This window comes from Muntiacus reevesi, chromosome 15 (genome assembly GCF_963930625.1).
Source record: "Muntiacus reevesi chromosome 15, mMunRee1.1, whole genome shotgun sequence".
Classification (NCBI taxonomy): domain Eukaryota; kingdom Metazoa; phylum Chordata; class Mammalia; order Artiodactyla; family Cervidae; genus Muntiacus; species Muntiacus reevesi.
In genome coordinates this window covers 51,930,665-51,949,205 of record NC_089263.1, presented here as the reverse complement: position 1 = coordinate 51,949,205, position 18,541 = coordinate 51,930,665, and the positions used below count along the sequence as shown (strand labels likewise).

General features: G+C 39.3%; 1 protein-coding gene across 4 annotated transcripts in view; it reads left to right on the top strand.

Moving 5' to 3' along the window:
• Nucleotides 1-18,541, top strand: part of TP53BP1 (tumor protein p53 binding protein 1) — a 69,117-nt gene that overhangs the window by 13,646 nt on the left and 36,930 nt on the right. For 2 of the 4 annotated variants that reach the window (XM_065905818.1, XM_065905816.1), the window contains exons 9-14: nucleotides 29-158; nucleotides 910-1,004; nucleotides 3,509-3,714; nucleotides 10,569-11,895; nucleotides 16,411-16,530; nucleotides 17,305-17,508. In XM_065905818.1, coding sequence (XP_065761890.1) covers nucleotides 29-158; nucleotides 910-1,004; nucleotides 3,509-3,714; nucleotides 10,569-11,895; nucleotides 16,411-16,530; nucleotides 17,305-17,508 — 2,082 coding nt within the window. The remainder of the gene's footprint in view (nucleotides 1-28; nucleotides 159-909; nucleotides 1,005-3,508; nucleotides 3,715-10,568; nucleotides 11,896-16,410; nucleotides 16,531-17,304; nucleotides 17,509-18,541) is intronic. The other 2 variants (XM_065905817.1, XM_065905819.1) reach the window with 2 other exon arrangements.

The following is an 18,541-nucleotide window of genomic DNA, read 5'->3' as shown; positions in this document are numbered from 1 at the left end:
ATGCAACTGGAATTTTTTTTTTTCTCAGTGGCTACTGATGGTTGCTCTACTCCTTTAAGGGAGGAAGGTGGGTGTTCTCTGGCCGCCACACCTGCTACCACTTTGCACCTCCTGCACCTCTCTGGTCAGAGATCCCTTGTTCAGGAGAGTCTGTCCACGTGAGTAAGCCGAAAATAGCCCTTTCAGGGAAACATGTGCCTTATGGTCTTAAGGCTAAGGTTGATAGAACTAAAATTGGTAGTCCAGAAGTCTTTTGAAGCAAAGTAGTAAACTCTAGGCTTAAGAATTTGGGGGAATAAGAACTTAGTGGAATTATTGAAGGCAGGTAGATCTGCTTTCCCATTTGGAGCCCAAAGGTTTCACCAGCGAAGAAATTGCCCAGTTATTTAGAGACTCTTACATATCTAAAATAAGCTGCTTGCTGCTCCATTTGACTAACAGTTCTTCCCATTTAATGGCATAGGGGTGCTGAAGGGGTTATGCTAGAGTTGATAATAATTGGATTTCTTTATCTGTGTGCAGGAGTGAATATTTGTCTCACGTCTGCAGTTGAATGGTTTTTTTTTTTTTTTTTAGCACTTTCTCATCGTGCTTTTCAGTCATAATGTCCTTGTATCCTATCAGTTACTTGCTTTTGTAATTATATTGCTTTTCCCATAATCTTTTTTTTTTTTTAATTCTCATTTTGGATATGTCTGGTATGAGAAAAATTCTCATTTTGGATATGTCTGGTATGAGAAATAGTTATTGAAGTATTACTCGTGGCTCTTCTACCAATCTCAGCTGTTTGAGAGAAATACTATTAAGTATTGTCTGAATGACTTAGATATTTTTGTTATTGAGAAGTAGAGAACGAATGGAAAACTGTGGCTGTGGTGAAATAACCTGTGATTCTCTCTTTACATAAAGGAATTCCTCAGATCTTGTTGCTCCTTCCCCTGATGCTTTCCGATCCACCCCCTTTATCGTTCCTAGCAGTCCCACAGAGCAAGAAGGGAGAAAAGGTGAGCTCTCTTGATCTGTCTGTTGATCTCAGATTAGAAGTGGAGTAGCTCTTCTGCCATGCAGAGTGTATTGTTTCTTTCTGCATTAGAGCACTGAGAGCTGAACTCTTTACTAGGACTCAAGTCTAACCTTCAGCGTTGTGGTCTAGTGTGAAGTGCTCTCAGTTCTTTGCTCTTCTCTCACTGATTCTTCTGAGTTCTGTATTGACAATTTTTGAAACGACCCTTATGGGAAAATTGTTAAAGTTGAACTCAAATGAATTAATATAATGAAGAATTTTATTACTATTGGCCTAATCGTTTCCAACAACATGGTAACATGTTCCTAGTCAGAGGGAACCAAACATTGGTTCTTTTGTTCTTTACAGGCTATTTTGCTATTATTGAAGCAGTTTTAGCCAGAGTGGTTGGGGCAGGTGGTAGAAATTTTGACTTCATTCCCTTCCTCCTTTGAGGCCCTAGTGATTTTATATTACTTTATTCTTTTTTTACCTATGTTATTATCTAAACCTCTTTTGCCCTGTTCGAGTCACTCAAGATATTTCAGATTCCCCAAAGTCTTTTGCAGTGAATTCCGTGATTTCCCCTTTCCTCCCTCCCGTAGCAGTAACGGCACAGCAGCCAGTGCTCACTGAATGCCTAGTGCGTGGCCGGCGCTGGTCCTCGTGTTTCTCTTTGGTTCTAGGTGCTTCTCCGTGTGTATGTTTTTTTTTTAATTCCTCACAACAGTTCTGAGAAGTAGGTGTTACTTTTATCCCCATTTTACAGATAAGAAAATGGAGGCACAGAGATTTCACAGCTAAGTCATAGAGTCCGGATTTGAACTTGGGCACCTACCACCAAAGCCTGTGTTAGTGGGTTTTAATTTACCTGTGACAGAATTTAATCTTAGACTTTTCTTCTGTCACAGAGTTTGTGTCTGGTTATTTTCTCTTGAAATCAATGTAGGTGTATCCAAATGGACTAACATCATTCTAAGCATAACAGGATTAGATACTTTCAGTGAAAAATAAAAGTGAATCCATTCTATTGATGCAAAAAATACTGTTAATTCAAATTAAATTTGGTTTATCCTTGATCTTATTTTTTTCTATCTATCTGTAGTGTGAACACTGAAGATATGTAAAAAATATATTAAAAATGCTTTCTCCCTGACTGTAAACATAGTACTTAAAAGTTTGGAAAGCATATGGGAAAGTAATGAGAAGAAAATAAAAATCACCTGTGATACCACAACCCACATGTAATTAGTATTTGGATATTCTTATTTCCTTTCAGAGTTTTTCTATGCATGAATATAAAGAAGTATGTTTACAGATTTGGGATCATGTTATGTATATGATTCTGTGTTCTTTTTTTTTTTTCATGTAACATATTGTATTCTCCCTTGTCAATTATATTTTAGATTTAATGTATTTGCTTAATATGTGCATAACTGTGGGACTGTGTATGCTTTTTGTATTTTTTTTTAATGTCTAAGAATATTAACCTAAAGCCTTTTTTTATGTAGCGCTTAGAACAGTCCTTAATAAGTGCTTTGTCATGGTGATGAAGATCAAAAGATATAATGAAATTACTTAACACAGCTGTGGTAGTGTAATAACGGGCTACAGCACCAGTTCCCGAACCTGTCTCGATTGGAGTGTGCATGTGACATCAAGCAGAGCAGCAGGGATAGATAGGCATTGAGGTGGGGGTAGCTGGGAGCTTGATTATAGGGAAACACTAAATGGTGTAGGTAGTATGTGAGAGTGGTCTAAAGGGAAGCCTGTTTGGGGCTTCAAGTTGTAAGATAGGGGAAAAAGGGTTGATGAATCAAATACCTAGCCAGCTAGGCTGACTCTGAGGAAGATCCTGTTAGCCTATAGGTGGATAGAGTACTATGGGAAAGCAGTATTTTGTGTTTTGTTTGTATGTTTCCTTTCTGAGCAGTTTGTCCCAGGGTTACTGTCCTGTATTTAGTTCCTTAATAAATCATTACTGACTGACATTGATAGATTTTTTTTCCCCTCCTCTATTTGTCCTAGCATCCACCTCTGCACCTAACAGTTGTTAATACAAATAAAATGAGTTCATACCTCTCTAGATGTGTACTTAGAGTGGTGAGCAAGTTCACTGCCTTTCAAGGCCTGTGGTTAAATTAGACGCCATTAATCTGGGTGTTCCTGAGCAAAGTATGAAAACTGAACTATAATCAGGAAAGGGGCTCAGAGGAACCAAGTTAATTTGCTATCTGATAGATGGATGGGTGTCCCTAGATGAACCCTGTTTTAATTTAAGGCTATTTAAGGAGTGTGGACTTCCCTCCCCTGGGGGAATAAAGTATTGCTAGATTTCTAGGACTCAATCTTCTATTAACCTATCAGTTTTTCTAAAAATCAAGTCACTGTTTTGTTTTTTTTTTTAGGAATGAAAATATCTGAATATAATTACTAGTGGTATTGGAACATGAATAGTACTGATGAATGCTTCTTTCTCAATTTGTTTTCACTATTTTAAACTAGATGAGCCAATGGATATGTCAGTGTTATCTGAAGGAGGAGAGTCTTTTCAGAAGAAACTCCAAGGTGATGAGCCAGCAGAGATGGAAAACCCCCCTGTCCCCCCTGAGCCCACTATATCACCACAAGCCTCAACACCAGTATCTCAGAGCACACCAGTCTTCACTCCGGGTTCACTTCCTATTCCGTCCCAGCCTGAGTTTTCTCATGTGAGTATTGTAGAATAAGTTTTTTCCTCCTGACGTCTTTTTTTAAGCAACTGTATTGAGGTATAATTTACAGTCCATAAAACCCACCCATTTTGTTTGTGCTTTAGTGATATTTTAGTAAATTTATAGACTTGTGGGAGGTGGTGAAGGACAGGGAAACCTGGCATGCTGCAGTCCATGGGGTTGCAGAGTCAGACGCAACTGAGCGACTGAACAGCAACAGTAGCAATAGACTTGTGCCCCTGTCGGGATAGTCTAGTTTTAGAACATTTCCAGAGTCACCTAATATCTGATGTACTTTGTATGTTTAAGTTTTCTAGTATATCTTTAAACTTCTTGAAATGTTACTTTGAAATTGAAAGGCAGCATTAATCATTATTCTGGCTTAACGCCACGAACTTCTCACTACATCAACCCTAGGCTTTCTACCAACTGTTATTAATGAAAATTTCTTTTCAAGATGTTCAAGGGCCTCAAACTTCTTTTTGAAGAAACCTCTTTTGGGAGCCTCCTGATTTCTCATCTGTGCTATTGCCTTCTATTCCCGGTGCAGAATTGTCACCTCCCTTTCATTGTCTTTGGAGATTGTCCTTACCTGTCTTTGTGTTGGATTCCTCTTGGGCTCCATGTCTTCTTGCTTGATTTATGCCCTCATTTTGGTGGAGGACATTCTTTAGTAGCAGACTTTCTACTCTCATACTTGATTCATAGTTTGTAAGAGTATAGAATTTTATGTTGGAAATAGTTTTCCTCTAAACTTTTTGAAAGCATTGCTTCACCATCTTTAAAGTTCCATTGTTGCTGTTGAGAAGTGTGGCCAGTTTGATTTTTGTTTTTAGTATTTATTTATTGATTTGGCTGCATTGGGTCTTAGTCGCACATGAGATCTATATGGTGGCATATGGGTTTAGTTGCCCTGCAGCATATGGAATCTTGGTTCTCCAGCCAGGGATTGAACCCGAATCCCCTGCATTGCAAGGAGGATTCTTAACCACTCAACCACCGGGCAAGTCCCTGTCCAGTTTGATTTTGATCTTTAATATGTGAGGTGTTATTTTTCCTTGCTGGAATCTTGTAGCATTTTCTCTTTTATCCCCAGTGTTCTAAAACTTCCAGATCCTTGACATAAGTCTGTTTTTATTTTGTATTCGTTAGTTCTCTCAATCTAGAAAGTCAAGTTGTTCATTTCAGGGACGTTTAATTATTTAATTTCTTCCCCTTTGTTGTTCTTTTTTTTTTTTTTAATGGAATACTTATTGTTTGGATATTCAAACTCCTAGAATAGTCTTGTAGTTTTATTTTTATTATTTTATGCCCTACTTCCCATCTCTCTCTCTCCTTTTGTTTAACTTTCTGGATGATTTCCTCAACTGTTTTTTCTTTTTTTTTCAATTAAAAAGCCCTCACTTTATTGAGATTTAACTCATGCACCATATTGTTCAGCCTTTTAAAGTGTACGGTCGGGTGGTTTTTAGTATAAACTGTGCAGTTATTCATGACAATCTTAATTTTATTTTATTTTTTTATATAGTCCTTTAGTTTTATTTATTTATTTATTTATTTTTCCCCAATTATTTTTATTAGTTGGAGGCTAATTACTTTACAATATTGTAGTGGTTTTTGCCATACATTGACATAAATCAGCCATGGATTTATATGTGTTCCCCATCCTGATCCCCCCTCCCACCTCCCTCCCCATCCCATCCCTCTGGGTCATCCCAGTGCACCACCCCGAGCACTCGTCTCATGCATCCAACCTGGACTGGCGATCTGTTTCACCCTTGGTAATATACATGTTTCGATGCTGTTCTCTCAGATCATCCCACCCTCACCTTCTCCCATAGAGTCCAAACGTCTGTTCTATACGTCTGTGTCTCTTTCTGTCTTCCATATGGGGTTATCGTTACCATCTTTCTAAATTCCATATATATGCATTAGTATGCTGTGTTGGTGTTTATCTTTCTGGCTTCACTCTGTATAATGGACTGTATAATGGATACACAGTTGTATCCATCTCATTAGAACTGATTCAAATGAGTTCTTTTTAATGGCTGAGTAATATTCCATTGTGTATATGTACCACAGCTTGCTTATCCATCCCTCTGCTGATGGGCATCTAGATTGCTTCCATGTCCTGGCTATTATAAACAGTACTGCGATGAACATTGGGGTGCACGTGTCTCTTTCAGATCTGGTTTCCTCAGTGTGTATTCCCAGGAGTGGGATTGCTGGGTCATATGGCAGACAATCTAATTTTAGAACATTTTCATCACACACAGCCCTTCCAATCAAAAGACCCCATGCTTATTAACCGTCATTTCCATTTCCCCTACTCCTAGCCCTAGTCAATCACTAATCTACTTTGTGTCTCTGACTTCGCCTGTTCTGGGTATTTCATATACAGTAAGTGGAATTACACAATTTGTGATTGGTTTCTTCGGTGTAATGTTTTCACAGTTCATGCGTGTTGTGGTATGTATTAGAACTTTATTCCTTTTTATTTTGAATAATAACTATGTGTGTACATACCACATTTTATTCATCCATTTATCAGTTGATGGACATTTGGATTTTTACCCCCTTTTTGGTTATTATAAACAATGCTGTGTACATTCATGTACAAGTTTCTCTGTGAATGTGTGTTTTTATTTCTATTATATGTAATCATAATTTATTTCTCTCATTATATATAATTAGAAGTGCAATTACCAGGTTTAACCATCTTTTAACCTTTCTCTGAGCTATTAATTTCTACTCTTGGGTTTTTTCTATACTTTTTTTCTCAAATGTTCTCCCTTTTAAAAAAAGATTAGCATTTTGTCATTTTATGGGTATACTATCTTATCTCCCTAATGATATTAATAGTAGTTTTTGAGAAGTTTTCTCCCTGTAATGGTCACTATTTCTTCAAATAGATTTTAGTTTTGTTAGTTGTATGTTTCACTTTTAAATTAGAGGCTTTCCTCTAATTTAAGAGTGTGATGGTAAATCCTTGATTGTCCACCTTCTTTAAGAGTGAAATCCTAGAAAACTGATTAGAAGTTCTGAATTAGTGGTTGGTGCTTCTTGTTTCTGGTATTTACTGTAGTGTTATCTGTAGGGCCGTTTCTGGGGTCTCCTAATGTCAGTATCTTGATTTATCTCATCTTGTTTAGGTTCCCTCTTGTCTGCCATTACTTTAGAAATCTATGATGAAAGAGGACTGGGAGTGTTGAGAGACAGGTGTAGTAGGTTCTATTCAATGTCAATTTTCATTTAACCTCCCTATTTCCAGTATGGTACTTTCTAATAACTGCCCCCTGTCCTCCAGTTCAGGGATGTTCTGTTTTACTCTCTCCAGGGAGGACAAGGGCCAGGGAGAGAGGATCTGGGGATTAAACTGCTTCTTAAATAGATTTCCAGCCAGCCAGTCAGTCCTCCTGATTTTAGCTCTGCCCTCATCACCACTTCCGGAGTTACCTGGGCTGCTGCCAAGTCCTGAATCTTTTTTGGGGCATGGTAATTCTGCGGTGTAATTTGGGTTACATCTTAGCTTTCTCCACTGCTGTCTTAGGAATTAAGTTTTCACTAGTCTGCTGAATAGATGACCACTCTTCTAAAATTTTACTGTGGTTATCTTTTCTTTGTGTTCTTTTTCTTGAAAATTTATTTATTTTTTTAAATTGCTGTACCATTTCCTTAGTGGGATTTTGGAAAAAAGTTAATGTGTGTATTAAATCCATTGTTTTTATTTGGAAGCTCCATACTTTTTCATTGTGTATCAAACTCCTTATGTTATTCTTAATGGCTCACCTTTGTACATCTGGTTTTTTTTTGTCTGTACATTGGTTACGGGAGTCCAAGTCAACCTAATTTTGATGTTGTAAGATCTGTTTGTTTATAATGATTACTAATCAAGAGAAAACTGAGATAAAGGTAATTTTATGTATTTCTTTCTTTTTTTCCCTAATATATTTGTTAACTGCATAGCCTTTTTGATCCTTCACCAGGGTGTGAGGGCTGAGGAGAGGATTAGCAGAAAATAGTTTGATATTTAACACTTTCTCATTCTTGATACACATACAGACGATTTTATTAGTGGCTTTTAAACTCTGTCTGAGAGCAGTTTTTGACTGCTTGAGTACTATGGCTTTAGGTCTGTATTGAGTCTAGACTGGTTGACTCATTGATCGAAGTCCTGACAATTCTTCATTAGTCTTTATTCAGAGCCCTGAGGGTTGTTTTTTTTTTTTTTTTTCGTTTAACTTTATTATTCTGATTAAGCCTTCAGAGATTATTAGGGGCCAGATACTAGATCCAGGCAGCCTTTAAGAAATAAAGTTTATTGTTAGGCTGGTTAGCCCCTGAAATTTTACTTTGCTGACAGAAATTATGCATATATTGAAAAAATTCTGTAAAAAAATCACATAAATATTTACTTTGATAACTCTTAAAGCATATTCAGAGTGCGGGCAACTGCTTCATGGGTGTGAGATTTCCTTCTGGAGTGATGAAGAGGTTTTCAGAGTAGATAGAGACGGTGGTTGCACATTGTAAGTGCTCACTTTGAGGTAGTTATTTTTATATGAGTTTGACTTTCAAAAACAACTGTTATTTATAATTTTATTAGCAATGTCTTATCTATAAGCCTTTGTGAATTGACTGACTTTTTATTTAAAAAAAATACATAATTTCTTATAAAATGTGTGTAACATACAAGTAAGTGAAACTAAGATCATCAGTTATCCTGTCTCAAATAACTGCTTGTAACTTTTTAATGGTATGTATTATTAATAACTTCAAAAACATGGAAATTATGTAAAAATGTATAGACCACAATAAAATATATATTCATATACTTCTTTAACTAGAAAATGTTTCTATTTAATGCATAGCCTGTTTTTCTATATATTTTTTTAATAGTCATGTGCAATTTTATGTAAGTTATAAAGTCTTCCATCGTGTTAGGTGTATCATAGTTTTTAAATGAATCTCCCGTAGATATCTAGGATATTTCATATTGTTTCCTTTTCTAAATAATTTTAGTATTGAACAGCATTGTAGCTAAATCTCAGTGTATTTTCATCAAATAATTTCCTGGAAATGGAATTATTTGACTAAGAAGTATATAAGGTTTCAAGGCTGTTGTGTATTGTGAAATTGCCATTAGAAATGTTGAACCAATTTTATGCAGGAGTATATGAATCTGAAAGGGTAAACAGACCAAACATTGAAATATCAGAAGTTAATAAATGCACAGAATGTTTGGCAACATACTTTGATTCTCTTAAAAATCATAGGAAATGAATGCCTTACCAACTATGTCTAGAGCTTTTTAGCATTTATGTTGAGCAGAACAACACCCTAAATGTAAATTCTTACATAAAAACATTAAGCTCTGAGTTAACTTTTTTTTAAGATGTTATTTACATAAAATGAGACTGCCATTTTAAGTATATAGTTTGATGAATTTTGGTAGTTGTATAGAAGTGTATAGCCATCATCGCCATCGAAGTATGGAGCAGTTTCCTCACCCTAAAAAGCTTCTTCATAATCCTTTACGATTGATCCCTCCTCGCACCCTCCCGATACCCTTTTCTACTCTGGGCAACCTGTCATCTGCCTTCCGTCACTATAGTTTTATCTTTTCAAGAATTTCTTATAATTGGAATGATAAGTGTATGATGTTTTGTGTTTGACTTTTTTACCCTAGCTAATTTTTGAGATTCATTCACATTCTGGCATGTATTAATATTTTAATCCTTTTTATTGTTGAGTACTATTCTGTGATACGGATATCCCCAATTTATTCACCTCTTGGTGAACATTTGGGTTGCTTCTAGTTTTTGGATGTTTGATACTGCTGTGAACATTTGTGTACACATCTTTGTGTGGACTTACGATTTTATTTCTTTGGGGTTAATAACTACAAGTACAATTTCTGGATCGTATTGTAACACTAATGTATGTTTAGCTTTGTAAGATAGAACCGAACTGTCTTCCTAAGTGGTGGTAGTTTTTGCATTGCCACCAGCAGTTTGACAGTTGTAGTTGTTCCACATCCTCACCAACAGGATGTGATCTTACTACTGCCTTCAGCCTTCCATATTGGTGTGTAGTGGTGTCTGTTGACTAATGTGATTATCATAAACTTTGCTTGCATTTTAACTTTTGCTTTGTGAGTGCCAGCACGTTTTGAAATAGTGGGACATGAAATAAGAACAGGCATACCTCATTTCATTGTGCTTTGCAGATAATTTGTTTTTTTACCAATAAAAGATTTGTGGCAATCCAGAATTGTCAGTCAGTGTTTAGCATTTAAAAAATTTTTTTTAAATTCAGGTATGTACATCTTTTAAAGACACAATGCTATTGCACACTTAGACTGCATAGTTTAAACATTTGTGTACACTAAGAAACCTAAAAACTTGTGTGACTTGCTTTATTGTGGTGGTCTGGAACTGAACCTGCAGTATCTCTGAGTTACGCCGATATGTGTTCCCACTTTGTGAGACCTGAAGTGGACTGTGTAGGCTTATGTTCACATGGTTCTTACGTGATTGACGGCCTATCATACAGGGCATGGTTTTAGTAGTGATAACACAGTAAATTTAAGTTTGTTTTTCTACCTACTTGAATACTTGTAGGTTTTTGTTTGGATTGTGTTTATTCTAGATCAATGATTCACAAGAACAGCATTAAACATTGTCTTATGTTGATGAAAAAAAGACTGGTGATTATGACTTGTATTTCTGAGGTTATGGCCCTGGAGTTTTAAAATTCTTGTGTAATTGATTTAGAAATTTTAGAATTGAAGGACTAGATATAAAAGGAATACGATTATGAAGGAATGATTGTCTGTTTTTGTCCTTTAGGATATCTTCATTCCATCTCCAAGTTTGGAAGAACGATCAAATGATGAGAAGAAGGGTAGAGATTTGCATAGTTCATCTTTGACTGTTGAGTGTTCTAGAGCTTCAGAAACTGAACCAAAGAATTCCACTGAGGATCTGGGACTTTCTTTGACAGGGGATTCTTGTAAGTTAATGCTTTCTACAAGTGAGTATAGCCAGTCCCCAAAGATAGAAAGCTTGAGTTCTCACAGGATTGATGAAGATGGAGAAAATACACAGATTGAGGATACTGAACCCATGTCTCCGGTTCTCAATTCTAAACTTGTTCCTGCTGAAAATGATAGTATCCTGATTGATCCTGCACAAGAGGGCCAAGTAGAACTGAATCAGAATGATGATAAAGCAAAGGGGGATAACACAGAAACCAGGGATGACATTAGTATTTTATCTGCCGGTTGCAAAGGCAGAGAAGAACCTGTAGCGGAAGACGTTTGTATTGATCTCACTTGTGATTCAGGTAGTCAGGCAGTTCCCTCTCCAGCTACTCGATCTGAGGCACTCTCAAGTGTGTTAGATCAGGAGGAAGCTATAGAAATTAAAGAACATCATCCAGAGGAGGGGTCTTCAGGGTCTGAGGTGGAAGAAATCCCTGAGACTCCTTGTGAAAGTCAATGCGAGGAGCCCAAAGAAGAAAATACAGAGAGTGTCACATTGCATCTTTCTCTGACTGAAACTCAGTCACAAGGGCTGGGTCTTCGGAAGGAAGTCCCCAAACAAGAATGCCAGGAAGCTATGGAAGTTGAAGCCAGTGTGATAAGTATTGATTCTCCCCAGAAGCTTCCAGTACTTGAACAGGAACTAGAACATAAGGATCAGGAAGCATGGGAAGAAGCTACTTCAGAGGACTCGAGTGTTGTCATTGTAGATGTGAAGGAACCATCTCCCAGAGTTGATGTCTCTTCTGAACCTTTAGAGGGAGTGGAGAAATGCTCAGATTCTCAGTCGTGGGAGGATGATGCCCCAGAAATAGAACCGTGTACTGAGAATAGAGCAGATATCCAAGAAGAAAAGAGTGCAGAGTATGAAGGAGATCAGAAATCAGTGACTGCAGAAAAGGAACCTGTAGAGGCAGACTCTTCACAGCCTCCTTTGACCTTAGTGAGAGCAGATGGTACTCCAGGACCTGAGCAGGAAATGCAGCAGACCCAACCACAAGAGAGAACCGATAGCACGTTAAGGGAAGACTCAAAAGTGGCTAATGCAGAGCACGTGGGCTCAGGTGTAGAGGCCCAGCAACTGGAGAAAGCCTCTGCCCAGGCTTCACAAAGCTTCTGTGAAAGCTCTAGTGGTAAGTGTGATTGTAAATTGTTGTATGTTTCCAATCAAAGTATAATTTGGAATGGAAGGTAGGCAAGAACTGCATACTTGTTACATCAGGACTGAAAATGAATTTGGATTTATGTTTGTGAGCAGCCAGTAATTAAAATATGGGTTTTTTTCTTTTGTAACTTTAATTATTTGCGGAATCAGATACCATTTGAGGTTTTTATCAGCTTTAGAACTCAGGTGTAATTAGCATGAATTTAGTATTTAGAAAATTGTACCAATCTGGTATTTTCTACTTAAGTCCCAGCCTTGCTCCATATTTTTATATTTTGACAGTGGCCTTGAAGTACAGGGACCTTTTTTGATTACCTTCCACAGTTAAATCATGTTCAAAAAAAGCGTGGTCATTTCTTCCTTACGGATATTCAGTTTCTAACATTGGTTCAACGTATATACATCTTAAACCTTTAACTGGGAAAGTTGTAGTTTGTGTGCTTTGTCTATTTTATTTTTTAAAAGTTTCATTTATTTTTGGCTGTGCTGGGTCTTTGTTGCTTTTCTGGGCTTTCAGTAGTTGTGAGCAGGCTTCTAGTGGTGGCTTCTCTTGTTGCAAAGCACTGGCTCTAGGGTGCTCGGGCCTCAGTAGCTCTAGGGTGCCCGGGCCTCAGTAGTTCTAGGGTGCTCGGGCCTCAGTAGCTCTAGGGTGCTCGGGCCTCAGTAGCTCTAGGGTGCTCGGGCCTCAGTAGCTCTAGGGTGCCCGGGCCTCAGTAGCTCTAGGGTGCTCGGGCCTCAGTAGCTCTAGGGTGCCCGGGCCTCACTAGTTCTAGGGTGCTTGGGCCTCAGCAACTCTAGGGTGCCCGGGCCTCAGCAGCTCTAGGGTGCCCGGGCCTCAGTAGCTCTAGGGTGCTCGGGCCTCAGTAGCTCTAGGTGCTCGGGCCTCAGTAGCTCTAGGGTGCTCGGGCCTCAGTAGCTCTAGGTGCTCGGGCCTCAGTAGCTCTAGGTGCTCGGGCCTCACTAGTTCTAGGGTGCTCGGGCCTCAGTAGCTCTAGGTGCTCGGGCCTCACTAGCTCTAGGGTGCTCGGGCCTCAGTAGCTCTAGGTGCTCGGGCCTCAGTAGCTCTAGGGTGCTCGGGCCTCACTAGTTCTAGGGTGCCCGGGCCTCAGTAGCTCTAGGGTGCCCGGGCCTCAGTAGCTCTAGGGTGCCCGGGCCTCAGTAGTTCTAGGGTCCTCGGGCCTCAGTAGCTCTAGGGTGCCCGGGCCTCAGCAGCTCTAGGGTGCCCGGGCCTCAGCAGCTCTAGGGTGCCCGGGCCTCAGCAGCTCTAGGGTGCCCGGGCCTCAGCAGCTCTAGGGTGCCCGGGCCTCAGTAGCTCTAGGGTGCCCGGGCCTCAGTAGCTCTAGGGTGCCCGGGCCTCAGTAGCTCTAGGGTGCCCGGGCCTCAGTAGCTCTAGGGTGCCCGGGCCTCAGTAGCTCTAGGGTGCTCGGGCCTCACTAGTTCTAGGGTGCTCGGGCCTCAGTAGCTCTAGGGTGCTCGGGCCTCAGTAGTTCTAGGGTGCTTGGGCTTCAGCAGTTTTGGCTCATGGGCTCAATAGTTGTGTCGCCTAGTTGCTCCGCAGCATGTGGAATCTTCCCAGACCAGGGACTGAACCCGTGTCCCCTGCATTGGCAGGCAGATTCTTAACCACTGGACCACCAGGAAAGTCCCTTTATCTATTTTATACAGTCCTGAATGAGAATAATAGCTTCTTTCTGAAATATTTCTAGAATATCATGTCTGATATTAGCTGAAAAGAATTCAGACTTTCTGAATGCCCGAAGTCAGTATAATTTAAAAACAAACCAAAAACCAAAACACAGACTTAAGAAAGCAAGTTTTTAAAGATAATGGAAATGAGAAGCAGTGTTAATGTAGCATCATGGCTATTAGTATGGGTGATCATATCTTTCGATGTTCCTGGTTCTAGTTTATACCTCTTGTCTAGGAGTGATTATTAGTACTTTTTTCATCTCAGAATTGCTCCCTTTGATTAGATTTGATGTTCATATTTTCCCCTCCCTTTTAGAACAAGAAATGAAAAGGAGCTGAAAAGGAGGTTAGGGGTTGTTGGGTTCAGTCTCTTCTTCCTAAAGTCATGTGGCTAGTTAATGATTGAAGTGGGACTGGAACCTCGGTCTCCTGATTCCTAAGTCTGTGCTTTTACCTCCTGTAAAAACCGTATGATATGTGCCTTGTCGCTCAGTCGTGTCCACCTCTGAGAGCCCATGGACTGTAGCCTGCCAGGCTCCTCTTGTCCATGGGGATTCTCCAGGCAAGAATACTGGAGTGGGTTGCCATTTCCTCCTCTAGAGGAATCTTCCCAACCTAGGGATAGAACCCAGGTCACCTGCATCGCAGGTAACTTCTTTACCATCTGAGCCACCAGGGAAGCCCCAAACTGTATGATACCGTTTTTCCGATTCTGCTGAGTTATAGTAAAGAACTGTCTGAGTGACCTAGTATTCTATATTATTAAAGATTTTTATAGTTTCATTTTATATTAAGTACCGTTATCAATCTAAGTCATGTTTTGTAGGAACGTTGCTTTAGTTGTTGTACAGAAAGAATTGTGGGTTGGGGAAAGAGGGAGACTTGAGGCAGGCAAAGTAATTGATAGGCTCTTGTAATAATCCAGAAATTAGGCTTTGAAGACCAGATAATGGCACTGCTACCTGTATAAACCAATATCTATTAGGTTGTAGTGATGCATCAGATCAGTAGTGCTAAGATAGCTTTTCATAAATAATTTTCTGTAATTCTTGCATATTACATTCGTGTATTATGGTTTGTCATGTAGAAGGCTCTACTTAAAGATTATATACAGATTTTCAAAAGTCTGAATGGTTGATCATAATGTGAAGGATAGTTCCTGTCAAGAGAGAGAACAGATGGTTGTTCTGGGAATGAAAATTCTGTAAAGTAGTCTTTAGAGTGTATGACGCTTTGTGAGGTGTATTTGTTTTTTAATTTCTGTATCTTTAAGTTCTTTATTAATTTGAAGGACTTACTTTTTAAAGAATTGCCAGGAAATGAATGCTTACCTACCAGCCCATTTCATTTTGCTATAATTATGGAGGAATTCTTTGCCAGTTAGATGGGACGTTGAGACTTTCCACTTCTGTGCCTCACAGTTTCTTAAGCTGCACATGTGAACTTTTCATCCTTGTGGGAACCTGTGATACAGAGCTGGTTGGTTAGAAGCACAGATAATAGCCTGGACTGTCGATTGGTGTCTGAAGTGGGGGCAGTCTTGTGGGCCTGAGCCTTTAATTTGTGAGATTTGATGCTGTCTCTGTTTCCTTGTTGGCTCAGATGGTAAAGAATCTGCCTGCAATGCAGAAGACGTGGGTTGGATTCCTGGGTTGGGAAGATCCCCCGGAGAAGGAAATGGCTGCCCACTCCAGCATTCTTCCCTGGAGAAGTCCATGCATACGAGCCTGGTGGGCCACAGTCCATGGGGTTGCAAAGAGTCAGGCACAGCTGAGTGACTGACACTAACTGCGTAGACAGTGTCAGAGTTAACTTTGTACGGCAGCCTCTAAATGTCCCCTGGGAATCAGAGAATTGCTTGGTGATGTGGAAAGGACATTAGACAAACAATTTTCACAAGGCATAGTGACTGGGTAAGCCATATTATAGTTATTCTGAGCCATTCCAGGAAACTAAGTACAACTTTTCACATGCCAGGTTTAAGAACAGCAGTTTGGCATAATTCTTTTTTTCTCCCAAATTTAGTCATTTTGTTAAAAGAGATAAATAGGAATTCAGAAAATGTGATTTTGGCCATTGGCTAATTCTGATTAGAAATTTGGAATGGAGACCTAGTTAAAAAATAAAGTTTTGTTTCTAGACAAATGTTTGATAACGATCAGTATGTCTACAATGGGAATGCTCATATATGTGAGAGTTACTATTGCACTGCTGTGGCCTAGAACTGATCAGTACTGCTGAATTGTGAAACCTGTATCTTTCTTCTAGAACCAGTGAGTATTTTGAAGTCCTTTTAGCCCATGAAATCCTTTGTCTGCTCCTTGAGTAGATTGCAAGTTATAAGTATTAGCATCAGACTTTAACGTAGAGAAATCCTACAGATTGGTAAGGCTTATAAATGAACTCCTTGAGATAACATTACACAAAACTAAGATGTCTGGATTTGAAACCGTCCAGCTTACTTCCTGTCTTGGGGCTCAGATGTTTCTGTGTTCCTGTGACCCCGTGTCCCTCAGGGCCTCCAAGCTTTTGGGCTTCCTCTATTTGCCTGCTCCCTAGTTGTCCACCTTGAGTCAGTTCTGTTGATGAGCAGAGAGAGCAGTAGGTCATTGGTTGAGAGGCCTGATGAGGGAGGGGGGTTGGGAATGAGGCAGAATTGGGGAGCAAAGGAAAAGAGTAATTGAGATATTTCTTGCAGTTCTCCTCACTTTTGCCGTTTTTGTACTTCTGTTTTGATTTCCTTTTTGTTTATCATCGGGTTTTTTTTTGTTTGTTTGTTTCTTGCTTTCTCCAGAAACTCCATTTCATTTTACTTTGCCTAAAGAAGGTGATGTTATTCCACCATTGACTGGTGCAACTCCACCTCTTATTGGGCACCTAAAATTGGAGCCCAAGAGACACAGTACTCCTATTGGTGAGTGATTAAATGTAATGATGTTTAAAGCAGAATTTCTGAGATACTGTTCTATGTGCCAGTGATTCTCTTATATCTGAGGAGTTGGGCCTGCCTGATGAGATTGATTTTTGTCTTAGGAAGAATAAGGATATGATGTCTGATTCCATGAGTTAACTCCCAGGAAATGTGAGCAGTGATGAGAGGAAGGAAAGAAAGGATGCAGTGAAGGAAGGAAGGAAGAATATCTGTGAAGATTTTATTCTGTTACTTACAAGGCCATAGTGTCTGAGTGTTAAACAACGGTTTAGAGCTGTTTTATAAGAAAGCAACAGCAGGTAGAGTAGAAGTACTGTGTTTACTTAGGACCCTGGCTGATCAGTCTGCTGCTGCTTGACAGGGCAAGAAAATTTAGATCCTCCTTCCCTGAAGCAGCTAGCAGTCTTCTACATTAACCTATTTGTTTTCTCTAGTCAGTGCTGGGAGGTAACAGTCATGCCGTCTGGAGTCTCCTGCTACCTATGCCTGATGCTGGCAGATGTGGGTTGGCTGAGGGCTCATGCAGCATCCTTTGTCCAGATGCAGAAGTGGAACTGAATCCTGTTGCTCTTCTTAAGACCAGGTGTCAGTACTAGTGCGTAGTTGTTGATACTTGTGACAGGATCTATCCTAGGATTCCTCTTCAATCCTGCAGAGCTGTGGAGCCAAACAGACAAATTGATGACTTTGAAATGTTATTTTTCGTGTTTGTATTTTAGTGTTCTTTCTTTCTTCCCCCTACTTCCCTTCTTTCAGGTATTAGCAACTATCCAGAAAGCACCATAACAACCAGTGATGTCATGTCAGAAAGCATGGTGGAGACCAACGATCCCATACCTGGGAATGAAAAAGGAGATTCTGGGGCTGCCCCAGAGATGGGTGATCAGTTGTGTCTGAGAATGAAATTGGTCAGTCCTGAGACTGAGGCAAGTGAAGAGTCTTTGCAGTTTAGCCTGGAAAGTAAGTTTTATTTATGTTAATCTTGGGTAACTAGTGACTCCAGATCTTCTGGAATTATTTTTTTTCTTCTGGTTTTAATGATTGAAACTTTTATAAATGTTATTTGTAAAGTCTTATTTTCATGAATGTTAATTCTTTGTTTTTGCTAGTCACTGTCATGTTACTGAATATGCTCCATTTTATAATCTCTATGGCGCTGCTTGTATCTCTGTGTTAAACTTGTGTCTGTATAAAGTAATTGGTTTTCATAGTCAGAAATGTCTGAGTTCAGAAGTGACTAGAAAATGTAGGATTGTGGATTCAGGTTGTAGGTTTAAGTTGACTTTCCCACATTAATTGCAAGTTGTTTGGTAGTGCTGGGATACAGAGAAGGTACAAGGGAATGGCTGCAAAGTCAGGACTGGATTCTGAAAAGCCTGTTACATCATGCTGAAAAGCTGAAGAATTTTAAGCAGGGGAGTAATATGGTCAGATTTGCTTCTTTTAAAGGATCAGTTGATTGTTTGAAAAATTTGTACATTATTCCTTTCCTTGCCCATTTTCTATTCTGCTTCTTGGCAAATGCAGTCTTTAACCAGGAAGTGGGATCATTAGTGGTGGGACAGAGATGAGGGGATGAACTTGAGAGATGAATAGCTGAATAGAGGGGATCTTGGGACCAGTTAAAGATGGAAATAATACAAGAAAAAATATAGAATGACTTTGCATCCATATTTTGTTTTCATGATAGCACTCTGTAGTAAATCTCTCTATTTCCATTTTGTTGATGAGAAAACTGAAACTAAGAGAGGTTTTAAACCTACTGTTACAGTAATTGGTAAGAGGTGGAGCAGGAGTTTCAATCAGATCCATCTGACTCTAAAGCTTGTAATTCTTCCACTAGTAAGTTTGTAAATGGGGTTTAATGGAGTTAGTTAGGAGAGGAAAAAGTTTTATCAAGGAGATTGTAAAGGAATATTCCTCTGGATAAGGAGAATGTTCCTTATCTTAGATAAGGAATATTCCTAGATAAGAGGGCCAGGAGAGTATAAAG